Below are 23,156 nucleotides of genomic sequence, written 5' to 3' on the forward strand. Positions count from 1 at the left end.
TAAAATGTATAATTTGGGGGATTCAGGATAGAAAACTGCCAAATCCTGTGTCTATCCTGCATAAGCAACCTGCTCTTTTCTTGAAACTGATGGGAGTAACTCAGCTGGCCGCCAGGTCATTGCTTTCACTTTCCGACAGCTGAAAGGAGAACAGAATTTGAACTTTGCCAGCAGCTCCTCTGAGGGCTGAAGCAACAATGTGTCACTAATTCACTGTTTAAAGCAGCTCATGGAGCCAAAAGAGGGATTTTCACTTTGACTTCTGTACAGTCCTGAAGAATTACAAACCTTGACCTTATGGAAAGTGAAAAGGGGGATTTAGAGAGCCAGGCAGGCTTCCTCCTATTAATGGCTCTTTGATACAGAATACACTGGCAAGTAAAGGGACTTGTCCATGTGACTTTTATCACCAAATAATATATGAATATATTATCAAATGTTCTATATTGTCTCTCAACTAGCATAGATAACAATTATACATTGTATCTATAGAAAAAAGCCTAATAAATACAAATATTTTCATTCTTATTTTTAGCTTTTATTCTTATAAATTATTTTTGATATATGCACATGTCAACCTTTGCGTTTAAAAACTGTACCTAACTACATGTGTCGGTCACTGCAGTGTGTTTTACAAACAAGAAACATTATTCATAATATATCAACTTTGCCATTTTCCGTGTTCTCCTTGTTACGTGACGCTGGTCCACACGGCTCTGACGTGTCTGACTGATCCTCATTATTGTCGAAGGTTTGATTGTAAAAGTATGTTGATTCTTTTATTGGAAATAAATATGTCTGACGTCTGTATTGCTGTATAGATGTTCACTAGATTAGTGAACATGTTCTTGTTAATATCCAGGTTTTAGTTTTGCGTTAAACATGGCAAATTGGAAAATGAAATGAAAAATAAATAAAACAAAAAACAAATTAAAGATTCCAAAAATAAAAATATGCCCGACTTGTGCATTCCAGATGCACAGTGGACTTCATATCGATATGGTGTCAGATAATATTTCTCACAACAGTGCTTTATTAACACCCAAAACAACACTGATCAACTCAAAATATTCTACACTGGAAAATGAACACGAAGTAACACGACCGATTTTGCTGTGTAGTGCATCTGTGATATTGTTTAGACAGTAAATGTGTGCAGGGGTACATAATGTGCGTAGTGAGGCCTGGGTGGTCACCTGCAGGAGGTATGATTCCAGCATGCATCAGGCCGCTGTGGGACAGCAGGTGGTGAGTCCCGCCCTCTGTCACACTCTGTAGCCTCTTGGGCGGTCGTCCTGGCCTCGAACTGCAGACAGAAAACACAGGTTAACATTAGTCATTAGGCAGTTTAACGCTTAATACTCCTTTCCATTTTTCACGCTGTGACTGAGATGGGTGGCCCCGTTAAAGAAACTGCCCGTCAGTCTGTAAACGTCTGATCCTGCTGAAGTGTCAACAAGCAAAACACTGAAACCTGAGCGGTTCCAGGGAGGCTTCTGTGCAGCAAATCTGACCTCCCTGTGGATACGAGCAAGCAAAAAAGGAGTTTCCCTATGGCATCAATAAAGCACCTCATTACTGTTCAGCTTACTCATTCATTTGTTTGCTTATTAAATGTGTTTGCTCGCCTCCTTCCCTCTCCGTCCTTTCCTCCTTTGGTCATTCCCTTTTTTCCCGCCATGTCACAAATTTACTCAACAAAGGCAGCGACTACAAGCAGATTCACATGGTTTGATTGAGCCGGGCATGCTCAATCAATCCTGGAGGAGGTATGTGAAAAGCTGTCAGACATCACTTTGGCTCTGACTAAACGGTGTGAATGTCCTGACAGGGGAAATGACACGGGCCACATCAGGCTTAATGACAACCAGCGCAGCTCATCTCCTTTCATAGCAACCTGACATTGGATAACATGAGTCTGTGGGCGATGATGTGGCTGTGAAGTGTGTGTGTGTGTGATATTAAAAGAAACAGTCGGTTAAAGAGGGAAAAAGACAACGGGAAAAGAAAAACGTGTGACGGAGCAAAAGATTCAACACCAATGATGAAGAAAGGGGAGATGGAGGGAAAGATGAAGGGATGTAAAGTGAGAGGAGAAGGCGGGAGGAAATGTATGGAGGGAGAGTCCGAGAGAGTGAGAAAAGGTGGGGATGTGGAGTAAAAAAAAAGAGGGAGAGATGGACTAGGAGCAGCAGCAGCAGCTTCCTAGCGTGGGGTGTCTTTGAGCAGATTTTAATTAGAATCTAATCCAGCCGTCATTAAGGCCCCATAAACGAAGCTGTCAGTCAGGAGATTAATGGCGCCTCATTTGCATATTGCATATAATTCATCAATTACCCGGCAGAAAGGACCAATCCCCTGTTGACACACCCACTGGCTGAGAGGGAGGTGGTGGAGGGGGGGGGACAAAAAAGACAGAAGGAAAGATTGGGTAGTCACTAACTGTGGGAGAAAAACAGGTAGCTTGAGTGAGTGTGTGTGTGAGCGCACACTGGTGTGTACGTGTGATATTGTGTGATATGTGTGTGTGTGTATGAAGTGTTCAAAGGTTAATTTGATGAGCCGATGAGCTCCACAGTTCCTGCCCTCAGTTTTAATGAGTTGTTATTATTGTCTCTTATTATGGGCCCAGACCGACTGGGATGTGACAGCTGACATCAGATATCTCACACACACACACACACACACACACACACACACACACACACACACGCACACACACACACACGCACACACGTAGACAGTGAGAGAGAGATACTCAGGTAAATGTACACATATTCACACATACACACATTGACAGAGAGACAGCCAGAATGTGCAGGAGGGATGAAGTTGTGAATGCTTCGTGTGTGTGTGTGTGTGTGTGTGTGTGTGTGTGTGTGTGTGTGTCTGTGTGTGTTAGTGTGTGAGGCGGGGGTGCACTCACATCACACACAATATTTTTTGCAGTGCATATAGAGAAGCATACTGTGCTTAACAAAAGCAGGAAATATATTTTTAGTTCCCAAGTTTGAAGGTAAAGCGACATAGTTTCACTGCAACTGATGTTGGAACACCTTAAATGAACACACACACACACAGACACGTGCAGACAAATGCGCACACCGATGCACACAAATGCAGAGGCCAACACCGGTCAGGGGAAATAAAATACACAGAGACCACAAAGTCTGTGGTTGGATTTTACAGCAGCCGCTTCCCTTTCCCTTACTACCGTTTATTTGCACACACTAATTAATGGCCTGTGTGAGTGTGTTGTGTTCTTGTTAGTGGGTGTGTATATGGTGCATTTTAAGGGGCGTAAAGAACGGGAACCTAATTTTGTGTTTAGTCTGCAAGTGCGTTGATACATCAAAGTGACCCGTAGAGGGAGGTCTATCAGTGTGTTGAGCATGCAAGTGTGTTTTGTGAGTTTGTGTGTGTGTGTGTGTGTGTGTGTGTGTGTGTGTGTGTGTGTGCGTGCGTGCGTGCGTGCGTGTGTGAGGTTGGAGAGCACTGGTTCCCTGAGGTAGGATTAATGAAAAAGCCTTTCATGGAAAAGTCATCAAGCTGTGGGGATGGAATGAGAGAGAGGAGGGGGGAGAGAGAAAACAGTTCATTGTGTGTGTGTGTGTATAAGGTGTGTGTGTGTGTGTGTGTGTGTGTGTGTGTGTGTGTGTGTGTGTGTGTGTGTGTGTAGAGGAGGGGGTGTATGGCTTATGACCTCTTTGTCTCAAACTTTAATTAAAATCTCACCCAGACGTCCTCCCTCATGCCAATGCTTCGGCCACACACACACAAACACGTAAAAAAAAAAAAAAGGTTCCCTGTACATTGAGTTCTGCTCTCCAAGCTTAGCTTCGCTTAGTGTGTGTGTGTGTGTGTGTGTGTGTGTGTGTGTGTGTGTGTGTGTGTGTGTGTGTTACCTGAAACATGAAACGCCAAACATGGCAGCTGGAGCTTAGCACAGGTGGAACAGAAACAAAACATAACAAAGATGACAGATCTTTCTCTTCCCCGCTAACACACATATACACACACAGACACACACACACTCACACACACACACACACACACAGACACTGTGTGGAAAGAGAAAAGAAATGAAAGAAGAGGAAGTGTTGCAGTCAAAACAGTGGAACAGCTACTGACTTGGAGGGACTGAGGTGCTGATAGGTAGCAGCTGTGTGTGTGTGTTTATGTGAGTGTGTGTCGGAGAACTAGCTCAAACAAGATTTTGTTTGGAATATATTAGCGCCGGTTTACAGCTCCCATGCTCCCATCCTTTCAATCTGTGTTTATCACACGGGGTTTGTATTCGCCGTCACGGTCCGGTTTGATAAATCATATCGTTGTCGCTGTTTCGTAGGAAGACTTATGCTGCTGGTCAGAGAAGGCAGGGAAAGATTGATGTTGTGATCTTCCTCTCAAAATCGAGGGCTGGAAAAAAAAAAAAAAAAAAGAAAGCTTTATGCGGCATTGTTATTAGGAAAGCCTGTGTGATGATGTCATGAAAGAAGCAGGCAGGACAAAACGCACACACACACACACACACACACACACACACACACACACACACACACACACACACACAGGACGTTTGATCACGGCAAGAATCTGATCTTCTAAACTGATACCGCCTTGCATTCCTCTCCCACATTCCAGGGTCAAGACGATGTCAAGACCGTGTGTGTCTGTGTTCAAAAGTGTGTGTGTGTGTGTGTGTGTGTGTGCGCGCCTGTGTGTACTCTATTAAAACCTGTCATAGTGGAAGACGCAGAGGCCCTCTATATCTCATCGTGCTCTTCTCTATAAAACATCAAAAGAGTGCGGAGGTTAAAGGTGAGATGATCACCCCATCCTAACGCACACGCGCGCACACGCACACGCACACACACACACACACACACACACACACACACACACCCTCCTCCCCTTCATCCCAACGCTGCTGACTTTGACAGTGAGTTATGGCATGGCAGTGGGGCTCGGCTTTGAGGAGTCCACCTTCCCACACATACACAACACCGGCTCGTCGCTGCCAACTTATGCGGCCGAGGTTTGCCACAGAGACACACAAAGAGTGAGCTTTTGTTGCACTCCGCAGGCCACTTTGTCTCATTTATCATTAATTGTTTGATTTAATTAATTTTTTTTTTTTCTTTGCCCAAAGTGGATTCTATTCCTGATTCATACATGTTCATAGTCGCTGCAAAGAACTCAGTTGTGAACTCACTCAATTTTTTTTGTAAGAAATCCCTTAAAGGCTTCCTTAACCTAAATTATAATAGAACATAATTTACATTTCACCGCTCGTGGTATCGAGCCTCAGACTTCGAGGTGCGGAGTGTTCTGCTTAACACCCCAACACAACGGAGGCTATTTTGTTTGTGGTGCTCACGCCATTAGAAAAAACAACGCAGTTTTTATGGGGATTATTTCGACAGAAGGAGGTCTAAAGAGGAATTATGTCACCTGAAAACTATTATCTGTAAGGTAAAGTAACCAGGACATTGTTTCTGGTAACACACTTGTTATACCAACACGGACAAAATCACAAAATTATGCAGTTTATATATACATATATATACATCTATGTTTATATGTTTTAATTTTGGTGAACTTATTCTTTAAAAACACATATATTGTGCTACTTTTCAGGTCTTCGTGTGTCAACCTGTGTTATTAAAACAGGCTTTGTTCTCATCTTGTTACCTCGCCACACTATACAACTTTTATGTTGTGTGTGTAAACACAGAGTTTAGCATATAGCATCTATGTAACACTTCACACACACACACACACACACACACACACTCACACACACGCACACACACACAGTTTGACCTGAGCGAGCTGTTTGATGTGTGTCCCTAACAGAGAATGAAACTGTTCCTTTGTGAGGGAGAAAGAAAAGGACGGAGGATCAGGTTGCCTCCTGCACACCATGTTCTCTCTGTGGAACTAATGTCATTTAGCAGCAAAAGCCAGCAAACACACAGGCGTGACCGTGTGAGTTTGTGTGTTAGGAGATGACAGAGAGCGAGTGTGTGTGTGAGTGTGTTTGTGTGCCACCTATGCATGAATTACAACGAGGCTTTGACTGAGGGTGAAGTCTGCCCTTCTTCATGGTTTGATGAGTCAGTGGTCAGGGTGTGTGTGTGTGTGTGTGTGTGTGTGCGGACACAGCAGGAGTGAAGAGTAAGACAAAGAGGAGATGGAAACAGTGATAAACAAAGGACAGTTTCATAATTTATGTTTTGTTTAATTTTTAAAAAAAAGAGCCGATGAATGAACAAATCGCCAAAAGAATAAACAGGAGGAATCTATGTAAAGCACCCTGTTAGCCATGTTAAACTATCAGACAAGGTTGTTATCCCCCCCCCACCCAGTCTGTCTGACTGTACTGGACTGGAAAATAATAAGTGATGGCTGTCTTAATCAGTAACAAACCTCTCACTGAGCCCTGACGCTGTCAGGGAGCCGCAACATCATGTTCTTGGAGATGAACCGGCCTTCCCCGCTGTAACGATAACCATCCAGAGTACCACTTTTTTTTTTTTTTTTTTTACCTGCTCCTGTATGTTGCTCCGTCCACACCAGGGATTACTTAGAAACTTCTACTTCAGGGGCTGATGCTAATGGCCACCGCAGCACATTTGAAGCCCTCAGACAAAGAATCACGGAAGTCGTTTGAAGATTTCAGTCGAGTGATGTTTTCAGATCTCATTAACTAAAGGCTGTTTGAGTGTTGTGTGGGTAATTAGAGACGGCGGAGGTTGTGTATTTTCAGCGGTTGTATAACAACGTTCCCATTAACACCTGACATGGAAGAAATCCCAAAGCAGCCAGAAGATGCATCTGGATTTCGTCTTGGTTTGGGGGCCTCAGACGCTTAAGCGCAGGTGCTAATCCATGCACATGGAGCTGGGAGCTCATTCTCGTGAAGGTTTGTTTCTTTTTTAGTGTGTCTCTGTTTTTTCTCAACAAGTCAAAGCTTGCATCAAAGCTTAAAGATAAAAGTAGAGTCATAAGAAAGCCCCTATATTATTTGATCTACACACAGGAAACACTATAGGTAGGTAATACGTTGCAAAATAAGGTTATTTTTATAAGTCTATCTGTACACATCTTGGCACATCCGTTTTCTGTATTTAATGGCAGGTGTAAATTGGATCATTCATGCTCCAAGGAGCAGGGATTAACTATCAAATAATATAAATTCCCCAAACTAAGGCTAATCCACACTCAACTGGATTCAAACCCATGCTGTTATGAGCATGTGGTCTGCACAACAGCAGACTGAGGCACCAGGAAACCACGAATCTCAGCCAATTTACGGCCCCTTTATCCAAACATCTCTGTGGCGCATTGGATTGATGACCCATGTAGTTGGTCACCGTCAGAGTTCTGCAAAACAGCTAATTTACATAATCGCATCATAAATACCGAGAATTCATTTAATCATCTCCTCTGTTCTGATGCTCAGGGCTAAAGAGTGTTGATATGATAAGACAGCGAGTTATTAAGGAGGGAGAGAAAGGGAGAGGGGGAGAGGGAAGGAGAGAGAGAGCAAAGGGATCAGTGAGTGAGTGAGTGAGCTTGTCCTGATTTAAGCTGCCGCTTGGGGCCAAATGAAAATTAATTAATTTCTGTGAAGAATCAATTTCTCAGAATGACAGTGTCAGATTCAATGCGTGCATGTGTCTATGTGTGTGTCTGTGTGTGTGTCAGGGAGACACAGTGTGTGTGTGTGTGTGTGTGTGTCAGTGTGTGTGTGTGTGTGTGTGTGTGCGCGTGTGTGTGTGTGTGTCAGAGAGCGCAAGAGATCATAGTGTTTGATAACATGACAAACTTTTAAAGATTATTTTTATTAGGATTACTAAAATTCATTATCGTCAACACCATCGCGGCTTTTATCATCTGTTAAAATGGTAAACAGTGACAGGCCCAGCAGTGAGGGAATAAATAATTAAAAGAGGAGCCATCATCAAATGGTATACAACTGCCAATACAAATGAAACATAAATCAATTTACGACAAATTAATTCACTGTGTAACGCAGTTTACATGTTTAACAGTGTCTTCTAGAAAACTCTATTAGTTTTGAATTGAGAGGAATCTCATGCAGATATTATAGCGAAAACACCGCCAAGTCCTGAAAAATATGAGGACGAAGGCCCAACACATAAGGCCGTTACAAACTTATCGTTAACTACCATTGACTCACAATTTGCATTATTTAGATGTGTACGATGAATCCTGTAACTTTTTTTTTGATCATGGCCTGCGGACTGATATCAGATAAAGACGGTTGGAGGTCCCTAAAATAATTATATATACCTTCCCATCTTTAACTTCTACCTGCTTTAGATACCCCCACCTGCTGCACCTGCAAACCTCAACCAGGTAACCCGACATCCACCCCATGACCCCCGGGTCACACCTCCTCTCCCCCCCCCCCTGCCTCACCTTGCGTTGGTGCAGTCGCTGTAAAGCGACTCGAAGTCCTGCCTGGAGATGAGTTTGCACCGGTTCACCCCGGGCTGGATGGCCCCGAGCCCCCGCAGCACCCGCACCTGCTCCACGTTGCATACCACGGGGGCGATGTCCAGTCGCTTCAGCTTGGTGTAGACGGTGTGGAGCCCGCCGACCAGGTGCTTGAGGAACACGTCGAAAGCCTGCGGCAGGCAGATGAGCTCCGTGTCCCTCACGGTGAACGAGGCCAGCTTGGCACCTTTCACCTCCACCAGTTTGCACTCGTTGTTCTGCGGCGTGCTCTCCACGGGCGACGGCGTGGCGTACACCGGCTTCGCGCCGCCGGACACCGGGGCCCCGGCGCCCTTCAACGGGGTCCCGTTCGCGAGTAAGAGGTCCGCCCGGAACTGGTGGAGCAGCGCCGGGTGCGCCGCCGGAGGAGCCGGGGAGGACGCGGCGGAGGTGGCCGCAGGTGGCGGAGAGTTGGTGGCCGGAGAGACGGAGCTCGGCGCCGGGTGGTGCCCGAGTGGAGCGGCGGGGAGCAGAGCCGGAGCAGCCGGAGTCGCCATGGTCGTCATGTCCGAGGGTTACAAGAAAAGTAAAGTTCAAACTCAAACTATTTTTGAAAGAAAGTAACTTCGCCGGACGAATGCGGGTTCCTTTGCGAGAGGAAGCTGCGCATTGAGTGCGCCGAGGAGGAGGAGGAGGAGAAGAAGAAGAAGAGGGGGGAACGCGAGAAGAGGAGAAGAGACGCGGTCCGTGTGTGTGGGAAAAACAGATCACATAGTTGAATGAGAAAGAGAGGAGGCTCGTCTCCGAGCTGGAGATGCTACTGTCACATTATCATAAAGAGGTGGAGCCTGGGTTTGTTCTTCGAGAGTGAGAGACACATTAACACAGAGGGAGAGAGAGAGGGAGAGGGAGAGAGCAAAGATTAGCCTACATAAACTTTGGATAAGCCTATTTATGAACGCCTAACGACACTTTAGTATTAATGCTTCTGATGGCACTCAATCTGTCTTATTTAATGCATTTTTAAACCTTCATGGCATCAGCTTCCCACAACATCGTTTGTGACTAATAGTTGTATAATTGTAGCCTATTATCTCTGAAAAAAACATGTCTTGATTACTGGAGTTATTTGTCCTGAGAGCAAATATTAACCATGTTTAAACGCTGTCTGAGAGACTTGCTAAATCTGATTATAGCAGAGGAATAAAAATACAAACAGAAACTTGAGAAGTCAGTTAAAGTGCATATGAACTCTGAGGTATGGTGGGATCTGTATGCTCAATGTAAAGAGCTTCAATTTACATATATTTATAATTGAATCATAATAATAATCTGTCCTTTTTTTATTGACAAATCATTTTTTTTTTTTTGTTTGATGGAAAGAATGAAAGCATGGTAAAATTAGGGGAAACTTACTTGTTCATCCATTTTTAATTGAATTTCATCACATGTGCCTTCTTAGAAGATGTTTTATATTTGGCCAAATCATTTATGTTGCACCTCATTCCTCCTGGGTGCTAATGTTTTGTCATTATTGTTTGTACAATCATAATCTGAAAGCATCTCAAATCTGAATCTGAATCTGAATCAAAAAGGGATCCAATAAGAGTCTAACTGAAAAGATGAGAGACTGCACAAAAACTCAGGGGGCAATAACCTTGTCTCGACAAATTGACCCTTTTTACCTGCTAACTGTACTGTCTATCCCCTCCACCCCCACCCCCTTCACACACACACACACACACACACACTCCCATCATTTACATATGAGCTCGCAGTCCTTTCAAAGTGGCTTTCACGGAACATTGTGCTGATAATGATCTTGGTCGTGAGGGAGAGAGAGACACAGATCTCCAGAGACTCACCATAAGACAAGGGGGAAGAGGATAAAACTCCGACTGTACTCCAACTCAAAGGACTTTAACACCCTTTTCCTCCCGACCCCCCCTCTCTCTCCAATAAGCCCTCTTGTGTTTTTTAATTGGCAGAAATTAATCTTTAGGATGTAGATGGTAGATTTACATTCATTAAAAGTCAAGAGAGGAAGCCAGGCTTGATGCTAATCAAATCTGCTTAATTATGCTTAACATGAGTATCTCCAGGGGGAGAGAGAGAGAGAGAGAGAGAGAGAGAGAGAGAGGGGAGAGAGAGAGCGAGATCGCTAACTCGAACTTTTTACTTTTTGCCTTTGATAACTCCTGCTGAGTATGGCCTTTTCCTTGCCAAAAAGAAATGTCACGACTCTCTTTCTCCATCTGTAGAAAATACACGATAAAGCCATCAGTGTTAAGCAGAGCTGATTCATTCCCACCTTTAAGTGTTTAATATAGTGAGACGTTTCAGTTTTAACCTCCCAGGCCGCCGTGCACTGGAACTTTTCAGGCTTGTGGCATCATCTGATAATAGATTTACTGATATGAACCCAGTTAGCCCACAAATGGTGACATGAACAAGAGCCCGATGAGTAATATGTCAGCCCAGAGAAATCCTCTGTGATTATAACCTTAGGTCAACCTTGGTGGATTTTGTTTAATAATTTGTCATTTTAGTCCGCCCGTCCACGGTCCGCTAAGCAACCAGTTATTAAGAGAACCCTGTTAGCAGCAGGTTGCAGGATGCCCTGGTGGGAAGTGACTTTGTCTCACAACAGGAAGGTCATAGGTTTAATTCCTACAGCAGCTATTGTGCTTAAAGTCTCGTGAAATGAAACAATGAACCGATACTTGCTGTTAAATCTCTCCAGCAAGAGAAGTACAGTGTACCATACCCAGGAGAAGAAAGAAATAAACTGTATACTATTAAAGGGGAACTCCACTGAGTTCACGTTTCTGCCAGACTTTGATTGACAGATGGTTCCTACAAATCACCTCTCAAGTATTTTTGAAAAATTTCAGAGGGAGGCATGTGACATTTCATTAAGTCTCTCAAGGGATGTCACTTAAGTCAGCATCGACTTGGACCGTTTCACAAGGAAGAAGGATGTATGCAAAAAAAATAAAGATATTTCTGCTTCTGCTGCATCGATCGTTAAAACTGTCCATCGTGCGTTTAAACATGAGGAGTGCGATGCTCGTTCAAGCTTGTTCAACTTCTTTAAGCTTCCCTTCCATCAGACTTTGCAATCCTGACCACCTGGGAAAATTCTCCCTGCACTGAATATTACAGAGTTGATCATTTTTGGATTTCTTCGAGCCTTCTAATTGCTCCAGTAGTGTGTGCCTTGATTCACGTTATCGTATCGGTTATTCTACATTAGCTTGTCGCTTGAATGTTTTCGGATTAAAAAAGGTGACCTGTGTTTGTTGTTTTTGTAGGCCTATGTTTTGATCTCAGACTCGCTGGCTAAATGAAACATTCCCTGAGCCAATGTGCCTGCCAGAGATTCAAATCTGGTTTCAGACTCCTTTCCTCAACATTTTGTTGCGGTCTGAACTAAATACTCACAGCCTCCTTTAAGAAACTAAATCTAGCTACAGTTTTCCTGCTCATGTTTATCTTGCTGTGGTGCAAGCCAAAGAGACCAAGATAATACTCATGTTGTGTCGCTGTTTGAAAGCCAAGCTTTGGTCCTTTCCACATGTCTGTTTTGGCCAGTGAGCAGCAGAAGCATGAGGGAAATGTGTAGGTGGTTAGATCAGCCGATGAAGTGTAAATACCACTCAATCTGTTCTCATTAGAGGAGTAAAAACATACGAATCACTTCGCCTCTATTAAAAATGCCCCAGGGTCCTGGTTAAGTGTGCGTGTGCGAGTGTGTGTGTGTGTGTGTGTGTTAGAGAAGGAGGGGATGACAGAATGATGTTTTGGCATTTGTGTCTGCAGAGGGGATCTGAAATGCCACCACCATCAACGCTGCTTAATTCTCAGAAACGCACTCTTAATCTGAACAGACAATCCGTTCCGACAGCCACTGTTCTGGTTCAAATCAACTTGGAGTGAAGGGTGTGTGTGTGTGTGTGTGTGTGTGCTCTTGTGAGCGAGGGTGTACGTCATTGTGTTTTGGTATGTGATTAGGTGTGTGTGTGTGTGTGTGTGTGTGTGTGTGTGTGTGTGTGCTCATCTCCGAATGTGTGTGTATGACCAAGATATCACACATCCATTCCACATTCTCCTATGATAATGTGGATTGATTATGGATATGATAATGAGAGGCCGGCGCGGCGTCGCGACCTTCACAAGGTCTAATTGAAACAAGCGTTGGTCCTCCGAAGCACTTATCAAGTCACACAGCACATCATTAATCACGGAGAATACAAGCTGTCACTGCGACACACATGCACACACATACACACACACACACACGCGCGCGCACGCACACACACACACACACATTCTCTGTTTTTCTGTTTTTCTAACATACACGCACACATGCAATGTCCTGTCTCTTCTCTCTCTCTTTCTCTTAAGCACACACACACACACAATGCAAGCTGTCACTACAATATGCCTGGCATTGTCTTCTTTTAAGGAGAGTGGACAGCTAGTCCACCCTCCATCTCTATTTTCTACAAGAAAAGTTGAAGAACAAACAGGCTGTTGGAGTTAAACCTTTAAAAAAAGGAAGAACAAAAAAAAAAGAAAAAAGAGACAGAATGTAAAAACAATTCAACAAACACGAACAGCTGTTCACTTCACCCAAACTCGCCTGGAATTGAATTAACTCGAGTTGTTTTACTACCTGCTTTTATTGGAAGACAATTTAACAACCAAATGTGATTCCAATGTCTGATTAAGGCAGCATATGGTGCCTACCTGTTAAACACAACGTGCTCAACAGCAGCTTAACGCCTCAGTGAGCCACTCGAATAAACTAATAAGCCCAATATCATATTAGTCATTACATAGTCCAACACACAAAATTCCAATCTGATAAAAAGGTGGCTTCATTATCATCATCAGGAAAACACAAGGGATTTTGCACGCGCGACGTTGATGCCATCACCAACTTTGTTAATTGTTATTCAATTAACTGCTTTTGTTAATGAAACCAATTAATACTTTAAAACAAGCAGGGAGATATATGATTATTATGCATCTATGCAGAAGACAGCTAATTACAACTGTAAATCAATCAATTCTACATTAATCAGCTTGGAAAATGTCCAAAAATAACAAAGTCACGAAAAGACTTTGGAAGTTTTTTTAATTTTTTTTTTTTTTACATATTTTGATTGCCATGCCATTATCCTGTCTAATGATTGTTAACGATCCTTAAAGAGTTTATGATCCAATTTCCTTGCTGTGAATTTAATTGGGACCTAAATAGTGTAATCCTACGGTGTTTAAGTGCGGCCTGTATGTGATCAAGGGTGGTGAATTGGAGTAAGATCTAACAAGGTCACGGAGCATCAGGGAAAAAACAGTCAGTGAAGCCTCAGTGCTGAAGGAGGAAGGTTCGATCCGTTACAGAAATATTAATGAATCAATCACTTCAGTGCCACAATACAGACCTATATGAAGTATGATCTCTTCAGGATGTTGTTCTAGGGTGTTAATAAAAGGGTTTCAGGGGATTAAGAAAACGCTGCTGTCTATTTTGTTCGTTATCTAATTTATTGTCAGCGATATAAACAGTATTCTGATTCCTAGAGTTAAAGTAGAAATACCACAAAGTAGAACTAATCTGTTAAAAGTAAAAGTTCAGCCTTCAAAATTATACATGAAGCAAGAAGAAATTAAAGCTGCATGGTGTGTTAAATATCTTAAAGTTAAAGCTGGCCGTGATTAAATCTACTGTATCACGATGCAGCATATCTTATATTTGATATGCATATTATAGTCTTTTAAACCATTTAAGCAACGAAATAACTACAACTGTCTTATAAATGTGGTAAGGTTAAGAGTAGAAAAGATTCACGTAAAGGACAAGTACCTGATACATGAGTAAATATTATGTGTCATGCACGAACAAGTTTCCAGCCACATGGATTTATTAAGCACCAAAAATATCTTGTCAGCGGTGAAACAAACATCTGTCGGCCACATTAAAACTTCCCAGATATTTTGTCTGAACAATTGAAAAAGTTTCCTTCCTAAAACACCACCCAAGTTGTTTTTGTACATCCACCCAGAAGAACTCATCAGTAATAAAGTCTAAAAACTTAACATTCCAGACATGAAATTATCATATAATTTGCAGTGAAATGGACATAACAAACAAGACTTGTCCCTGCTGGGAGACCATTAGACCTACCTGTTTATGGCTAACGGTAATTAGTAACCTAAATATAACTGTGCACATAGAGATCTTTGACTTTTGGTTAAACTCTCCTTCTACTCTACACTGTAGTTGTTTTCATGAGACACTATGTTTGTAATTTACTTTTGTACAAACATCAACAGACCATCTTTCCTTATGCATAAGAAACTTCTAATCAGTCCGGTCTAATTATGTTTGTAACATCCATTGAGCGCACCTGAACTGTAATCTTTCACTTTTAAATGAGACTGCCCTCATTTATCAGAAAAATAATCCTCAGCCTGGATAATTATCAGACATACAAACATAAACACCTTTAGAAGTTCAGATGTGAGGACCGTGCTCGTGTTTATAGTCATGTGACCTGACCAGTGGCCTAGTTGAACACCTCTTAGATGTTTATGCATATATGGACGCTAATCTCTCATCCAGGACTATGGGATTTGAGAATATTTTGTTTTATAGAGATCAAAGTATCTGGCTGGGATCAGGAGAAACCCTTCAAACACATCAAACAGAGAGCAACGAATCCTGAATCCCACGCCCACAGTAGCCAATCAAGCCATGCATAACTCTTTGTAAAAGAAAAAGATTCTCAATGTGGGTCTCCCTCCATCAACATCTCCTGCAGCTCGCCCCCCCATGAAGGCCAGGGGTTGTTTAGGCTCATGAGCGATCAAGGAGAGCCACTGCGCCGTATCTGTATGCCTCTCATAGTTGGCTAACACGATGCTGGTATTGAGGAACACAGAGATACTGTGTTAAGAGATCAAAGCAGCGGTACAGAGATTTAGACTCACGGCCTGTCAGTCAAGATGGCGAGACAAAGCAGAAGAAGACAGAAATGCTTACACACACTCGCGCACTCTACCGCTCGCTCGCTGGCTTTTCTCTGTGGTGTGCCTGTGAGGGGTGAGGCGTGACTGTCAGATGGCTTGGGGGCTACTCATTTGTAGACATCTACAGCACTGCATGAACACCTAAACTCTCACACACACACGTAGAGGGACACACACACACACACACACACACATTCAAAAGCTACTGATTCAAGCCCTTTCGGATGAGAGGTCGCTTCTAGCCTGTATATTGGCCTGTGGAGGAATGTTCTGTGCTCTCAGCATTTTCCCTCGTCTCGAAGATGAATAGAGCTATTTCACAGACGGTGGAGAAACAAAACAATGCTCTGTGTGGTTAGACACATGATGTAGGGGCTTCATTTCTGGTTGATCAAAGACAGGTCTATTTTGTCAAGTTTGCAATAAATCGCAATTTTATTTTTGTTGGAGTGGATAGACATGAAGGGGGTAAGATTTAAGTTCAACAGGACATCCTGCTGTACAGAATGACCCTTGTTCATGTCTTCTCTTTTGTACATGTTGATGTGATCACCTCTGCAGGCTCCGTTTGTATCTTTTTCCCTTTTACCTAGTGTGACAGGAAAGATCATTTCCTTTGCACAATCCTTCAGAACATTTCAAGTCCCATTTGAAAGCCATTGAGAATTACATCACTGGGGAAAAATGCTTTGTTATATTCTACAATGGGATCAAGGCCGCAGAGGGAAAAAAGACATCTTGGCAAATAAATAGGGAAAATATTATTTAACAAGTACCTGATACAATCTAAGTATTTCACTCAAACATCAAGGAAACTAAGTGGAAACTTGCACAGTTAAAACGTAATGCCTAATAAACGCCTATGTCTCGGATAAGACAAAGAATGACACAACACCACCTTGTGGTCGTTTACTGTAACATTTTAATTTAGACTTTAAACCAACATTGCTGCTTAAGCAGACAGTAGACATTTCAAAAGGATTAAGTCCAAAAATGCAATATATTTACACAGAATTTTAAAAAAAATCATAGCAAATGATATTTCAAAACATTGTAAAAACATTTTATAATGGAAAGTGCAACACAAGTCGACTATCAGAAAGTATAAGTATGCTCTTAAATTAAGGCAGGATGTCAATGCTAAAAAAAACCTCTTATCTTTCACTTTACAAATGGCCGGAGGAGAAACCTGCGAGCAAATCAGAGGCAGAATGGCTGAGCATGACCTCATGTCGGGAGAAGATTTGTGTTTAGGAAGAGGACTGACGTTGATACCTCCACTACACAAAACTCAGGACACAAGTCAAAGCACAAAACAGGAACAGTTTGTCACCACGGAGGCGCAGAGGACACAGTGCCAACACACTTGCAGATGTGATTGGCTTGAGAGCCCATCGTAGGTGCAGATCCAGGAACGCGGCATGATCCCATTCAAGTTCAAACCGAGCTGATCAGGCAGCAACTTCAGTTAGGGCAGTTTTCAGGAGCCTGAAAGAAAAAATAAATACAAAAAAGTATCAGTGATACATCGCCATGATTAATTATGAGATCACTATGTTGTGTTTCTTATGATTAAATCACACCTGCATTATGGGTGGGCTAAAACAGATACATTTCTGAAATATGATCATCAATAAGCTCATCAATATGCACCATTGTGCACAATGTTCTAATACACCCATAACTACTCAAGAGAAGGATACCTCTATTAATGGCATGGCATTTGAGGTGTGGTAATTTCACTTTGGCATTAGACGTGATTTCTTAAAAATGAGTATTGATCAGCAGTTGCGGATGTTAGTAAACAGGACTGGGACTTAACCCTCTTTGGGAGGCCGTTTCTGTACCTTGAGGGTTTCAGAAGCTTTACGCAGTTCTTTGATGACTGCAGACAAAGCTTCTGGGTTGATGCCTTGCTCGCACAGTCTGACACATATCGACAGAGACTCCATGTCCAACCCTGTGTTCAGCAACCTGGAGATTTCAAGTAGCACTGTTGGAGGAAGGAGGCAAACATTATTTAGGTTAATTTTTCTCGTCACAATATACAACTTGACTGCTTCACATCCGATGCATTTTGCTATCAATATGATTACAAGCAAGCTAGGGGTTATACAAAAAGCAGTGTTATTTGTTAAGTTATTTTACAAATACACAAACTGCTGATGTTTATGATGTAATATAAACATATACATGTACCGTCCATTGTCTCCCGGACTGCGTTGAGGTTTGCATTTGCTGCACTTGCCATCGTGTAACGTGAGACTGAATCTCGTTAGCCAAAGCTTGCTAGCAGGTGGCTAACCAATAAGACTTAAGGAGGTATTTTACGCGATATAAGATTACGTTTTCTTAATAACTAAGCCAGAGGTTGAACGTTTTGAATTCATTTAAGATACGAACTCCCAAAAAAAATAGAAAAGCACTATCAGTATGGGGCTGTATTTTTAGCCCGTTATGTTAGCTAACTTGTCTGTTAAGCTAACTTACAAAACTGTAGCAGGAAGTGACGACATGTCTTCATTGATTGGTTTCCGTGAACTTCCTGCAACGTTTCTATTGGCCAGCGGGCCTTATGGGTGAAATTGAAATAAACGTTGGTTTGAAATCACCCTGACGATTGTTTGCCGGCTGCGCAATTACAATTTTTAGCTGGGTGTTCAAAATCCTGGCTCATTAACAGTTGTAAGTACCAACATTACATAACTTGTTTTATCGTTAACAAATATGACAATGTACCTTTCACACTTTCACACAAAGTGTTGCGTTGCGGCAGACGACCGAAGGGATCGTGTAACCAAATTCCTTCTCCACTCATTTAACGCTAAAGCGAGTTAGGTTAACTGCTTCCGTTGAAAGCTACCGCGATAGTAATGTAACTAAAATAACGTGTACCAAAAACACAACATGTACAACATAGGAGCTGACTTTTGAGTGGATTACGCCTTGTCATCTATGTCTAAAATGTCCTTTTCCTTTATGCAGACTATTTCATCTACAATGGGGGACAATGTTGAGCTAACGTTGCAGATCACCCCAGAGACTCCAGGCAGGCCTTCAGTAAGAAACCCTTTTGAAAGTCCTAATGATTACCACCACCTCCATGAGACCCTGGTGCCCAGCCCGTCTGTCTTCAAGTCCAAGCCTTGTAAAGCGGTAAGTTTCAACACCTTTACACTCATAATATGTAGACCTACTACTATTTGGCCTGTTTTGTCACACATCTCTTACTGCAAATATCTAGACACAGTGGTATGTCCTCAAGTTTTTTTTTGCTCTGATGGAGCGACACAACTAGTCTGATCTTCACTTCCTACTTTGTTTCTCCCTCAGACACCACCCAAGTTTGACTGGTCTATTGATGAAATGTCCAGTCTGTGCCCAGTGCACATAGACCCAGAAGACATCCAGCGACAGTCCTTTTACCTCAGCCAGACGAGGTATGTTCTAAAACACAGTTGTCTCAGTAGATGAGTATGTATCAAGGATGACGTGACAGAAATTCCTGTAGAGGGTAAAAACAAAGTCATATCCTGGTGTGTGTCTTTTCTCTACTCATCTAGGATGGATTCTGACATTGAGGAAAAGCGACAGAATGCTATTGAGCAGGTATGAGAATCCTATTAATGCAAATCCCTTTGGATAGAGAAGTTAATATATTCATGATTACTTTTATAAATGTGTAAATTGTCTGTCTCCCAATCAAGTTTTTTACCAAAGGAGTCATTGTGCCCTCGCCCTGGGCAGCACCAGACACCCGTAAAGGCCCTCAAATATATATGAAGAGTAAGTTAATCTTATTGTGTATGTTACTTTAAAAGTCTTTAAGTATTTTTATAGTCACATTTTTATCCCTGTGGTTTTGTATGTTTTTTTAAGCATTGCATGTTAATGGGACTCTTTGCATTTTTAGGTTCTAAGTCTGCAATGATTGTAGAAAAGCCAGAAAAAAACTCAGGTTGGTATGTTCTTTGAGAGGGTTGTTGTAACTTTCTACAAACGGTGCTGACACACTTTGTCTTTCTGCACTATCTTATTGTTCTTGATTTACCTTTTTATTATGTTTCTGTTACAGTTGCTTGTCAGACAACTCTTTCAATACCTTTGGCTTTCGATTTGGAGAAAGTACTGGGTGAGCCTCTAATAAACACCAGTACAATAACACCAGAGAGTCTGTCATCACAGAGTATTTTACTATCAAGTCACCATGTTTATTCATCTTTTCTACCCTCTTCTCAGGGGATTATTACCGCTACGATGAAGCATGTGATGCTGTGCAGGAGAGTCTCAGTTCCTCCTCCTTAAGACGGAAACTCTTCCTCGATGGCCAGGGCACTTATAGCGGCTCTGACAGCTCCAGCCCACCAAGCCCAGAGAGAAGCCACATCCCGGAGGAGAGGCTGGCTCTAAACCAAGCTGAGGGAGCTGTACAACGGGTCGGGGGTTCTGAGGGAGATGCTACATCGTCTATCTTTTCCTCCCCTTTGTCCTGTGGCACGCCGGCTCCGACTCTCTCTTCGGTAAGTGGAGATGTGTATGTGATGCAAATGCTAATTATTTCCACTTATTTCACTTATCTTTTCAGCACTTAAGTATCTAACTAACATTTTTGCTGGAGGTCATTTTTAGCCAGGAGTTAACTTTTTTTCTTGTATTTGGATCAAACTGTTTATTGATTTAACACTTGCACTGTTGAACAAAAATGTATTTGCATTGCCTTTTCTCTAGGGTCAGTTCTCGTCCAGTCCCATCCAGCATGGCTGCTTCCGGGACTGTAGCCTCGGCAGCATCACCAGTCCTCTCTTCCCCAATAGGTCGTCCCCTGCCGGCCTCATCTCACCCACAGTTTCGCCTATTGTTGCACACGCAGCACGCACACCAATATGCTCAGGTAGATTGTATGTTTTGTCACGCATATGGAATAAGGCAGAATTGTTTCATTAAAGTGTGTTTTTCAATTAACACTGCGGTTATGTTGTGTTAAGTTTCTCTTTAAACTGAATTTGAATATATGTTTTTTTTTTTTTCTTCAGCTGAGAGGATGCAGCTGAGCAATATTAGTCCACTGGATGTTCCGCTCGACAATAATGTCACTCCTTGCACAGAGAGTCCATTTGTCGAGGGTTGCTCTCCCATTCGTAGCTGCGACCCACATCTGCTCCATAGCCACAACGAGTGCCAGCACAATGCCAGACCCAAGCCCCGGCCCAGAGTGCGTTGCTGGGCCTCACCTACCCTCATCTCACCGAACCTCAACCCAAAGCGTCAAGACAATCAGGAGGCTGAGCACCAACTTGCCTTCTCTTCGCCATCTTTCTCTTCTTCCTGCTCTTCCCTCCCCCTCATGGAGCTAGATCCACCTTCACCCGTGGCTCGCAATGCACACCTCGCTGACACTGACAAAGTTAGCTTGGACCCTATGGAACCTGTGAAGATGGAGGAAGGCAAGGAGGCAGAGACAGAAGGGAGGTTGGAGGACGAAGAGGAAGAAGAGGATGAAGGTGCCGGGCTTTCGACGCAGCTGACCAGCTCTCGTATGGGCAATGTGTCGGCAACAGAAAGCTCTCGTCTGTTTGTATCTCTTCTGGCAGAAGGAAGCAGCATACGCTACGATTCTAGCATGCAGGTTCGTGTGAGCAGTGTCATCCAGGCAAAACTAAGAGTTGCCTTGTTTTTTTCTTTGTTTCACAACCTATTTAAGTTGCGCTTAAATTAATGAATTGTCATCTCATTTTGAGATGTTTGTCCAACTAAAATATAGACTGCTTTTCATGGGCATTCAGGTGGACAGCGGCTACAACACTACCTCAGCAGGCACTGCCAGTCTAATAGATGGCCTCAGCTCTGACTGTCACGGCAAAGAGTCCTTCAGTTCAAACCAGGCAGATGACGCCTTCCAACTCACTCGACACACTAAAGTAAAGGTAAGTTAACCCTTTACACACAAACACAAGACTGGTGTTTACTTGAGTTTGTGTCTTTAGATCTAAAGCAATACCAGCATTTATTTAAAATACGTTCCTGAAATTATCATGCAGTGTTGTGAGGCTTTTTATTGTTGTTTTTTAACTTCCGTTCCATGTCACTAAAATTGAGTTTCTTATTTTCCAGGTATTTTATCCTCACCACTGAGCATCTGATCGATGCATTTTAAAGGGACACCTCTTCCAGTTGAAGCTTAATAAGAATTGCAACCAATTAATGCAAAGTTTACACCATGTTTTGAAGCGTTTGTTGCATTTATTTGGTTTGAGTTTTTTGCGGTCAGTTTGAACCGAGGGGTTTCACAATTGGTTATTAGTTGTTGTTGTTTTTTTTTAAAAAGATTTTTAAGGTTTAAAGTTCAAGTGCTCATACTGAGAGCAAATGCTCTACCATAGTATGTTTCATCACAAGTTGGAAGGGAGAAGATGAGCCCATAGCTTATCTTAGTCCCACTGTAAGACATTGAAAAGCTATAATTACTAGTCAACAGTTCTAATCATTCTGTATCAGATTTGCACAACAATAACCTCCATGAATGCTGTATTGATGCTTCCATCATCATTTCACTTTAACTTAGTGTTGGACATGAAAAATCTGATAGATCCTGATTTTCAGATGACATCAGGTCTTTACTGTATTTATCTTTTTATAAAACTGTTTATCATGTTTGTTTTTTTTACAAGATTTTCTTTAATAGAATGAGTGAGAATTGTGAACACAGGTTTCTTGTGAATCTTATTTGGATTGGTAGAATATTTATTTCTGAATAGGACACAATGAATAATGCCACTAGCAAATGAAGAGCTGTTTTGAGCCATTTGTCATTTTTATTCGAATATACTTCCACCGTAGGGTCCCATATTGTCCGTGATCTCTAATAAATCTGCAACTCCTTGCCTTTTAAAAAGAAAATGTCTAAACCTAAAGCATCTAAATCTGCAATAATGAACAGAAGCATTGACATGTTAGGAGCATATTAAGTCCAAAAATCGTGTTTTTTGGTTTAGAAATTGAAAAATGATCGACTTTGAGCTTTTTCTTGCTTCCTCCTTTCCGTTTGGCACGCTTTCAGAAGAGTGAGGACCAATGAGATCAGAGGATCTCGAAAATGCCCCCAAAAAGCACCAAAAAACTAGACAATGTTGAGACACTTCTACTGGTCAGTCCTATACAGTAACAGGGGTGTGTCTTTGACTGAAATCCACCACTGTACGGAGGACTTATGAGTGATTTATTGAAATGTTATAATTCTGTAAGGAGTTTACGGAATTATTAAAACTTAACGATCGTTTGAAAAAAAAAAAAAAGGTAAAACCACACGTATATCCTCACATGGGTTACGGTACTTTAGCAATTCAAGTGAATTAAATCAGAACTGTGGATGAGGATCTGTTTTAGTTTGGAAAAAACCCAATCCTCATTTTCGGAAGAAGGGAAACAAGATTTGCGGAGCTTCTGGGGTTAAAAGCCTCGGCTGGATCGTTTTTGCATTAAATAAACTTGAATTCTTTGTCTCGCTCAAGACGTTGTTTTTTAGTTGGTTGTTTCCACAATGTATAATGTGTATCTTGACTTAATGGCTACATAACTAGTATGCAAACACGTGCAGATCAGGGATACTCAACCTGCATTGGCCCGGAGCCAGATAATAAACTTTTATAATT

General features: G+C 42.2%; 3 protein-coding genes across 5 annotated transcripts in view; 1 reads left to right on the forward strand and 2 right to left on the reverse strand.

The window, feature by feature from the left end:
* Window positions 1-9,263, reverse strand: part of dachc (dachshund c) — a 23,758-nt gene extending 14,495 nt beyond the window's left edge. For all 3 annotated transcript variants that reach the window (XM_068568527.1, XM_068568528.1, XM_068568526.1), the window contains exons 1-2: window positions 8,452-9,263; window positions 1,197-1,306 (exon numbers count right to left, since the gene is read on the reverse strand). In XM_068568527.1, the coding sequence (XP_068424628.1) occupies window positions 1,197-1,306; window positions 8,452-9,035 (694 nt within the window). In that variant the 5' untranslated portion in view covers window positions 9,036-9,263. The remainder of the gene's footprint in view (window positions 1-1,196; window positions 1,307-8,451) is intronic.
* A 7,143-nt stretch (window positions 9,264-16,406) lies between these two features.
* mzt1 (mitotic spindle organizing protein 1) lies at window positions 16,407-17,998 on the reverse strand. The gene is made up of 3 exons (XM_068568363.1): window positions 17,707-17,998; window positions 17,355-17,500; window positions 16,407-16,995 (listed from the first exon to the last, which is right to left on the reverse strand). The coding sequence occupies exons 1-3, from the start codon at window positions 17,756-17,758 to the stop codon at window positions 16,972-16,974; spliced, it is 222 nt and encodes a 73-aa protein (XP_068424464.1). The 5' UTR covers window positions 17,759-17,998; the 3' UTR covers window positions 16,407-16,971.
* A 74-nt stretch (window positions 17,999-18,072) lies between these two features.
* On the forward strand, window positions 18,073-22,208 carry bora (bora aurora kinase A activator). Its single transcript, XM_068568245.1, has 12 exons — window positions 18,073-18,192; window positions 18,493-18,663; window positions 18,841-18,947; window positions 19,071-19,116; window positions 19,215-19,293; window positions 19,421-19,465; window positions 19,583-19,639; window positions 19,747-20,027; window positions 20,236-20,398; window positions 20,541-21,133; window positions 21,291-21,431; window positions 21,619-22,208. The coding sequence occupies exons 2-12, from the start codon at window positions 18,508-18,510 to the stop codon at window positions 21,637-21,639; spliced, it is 1,689 nt and encodes a 562-aa protein (XP_068424346.1). The 5' UTR covers window positions 18,073-18,192; window positions 18,493-18,507; the 3' UTR covers window positions 21,640-22,208.
* Window positions 22,209-23,156: the final 948 nt, after the last annotated feature.

The sequence above is a fragment of the Clinocottus analis genome, unplaced genomic scaffold (genome assembly GCF_023055335.1).
Source record: "Clinocottus analis isolate CAN_PGR_092001 unplaced genomic scaffold, fCliAna1.0.p SCAF_8, whole genome shotgun sequence".
Classification (NCBI taxonomy): Eukaryota; Metazoa; Chordata; class Actinopteri; order Perciformes; family Cottidae; genus Clinocottus; species Clinocottus analis.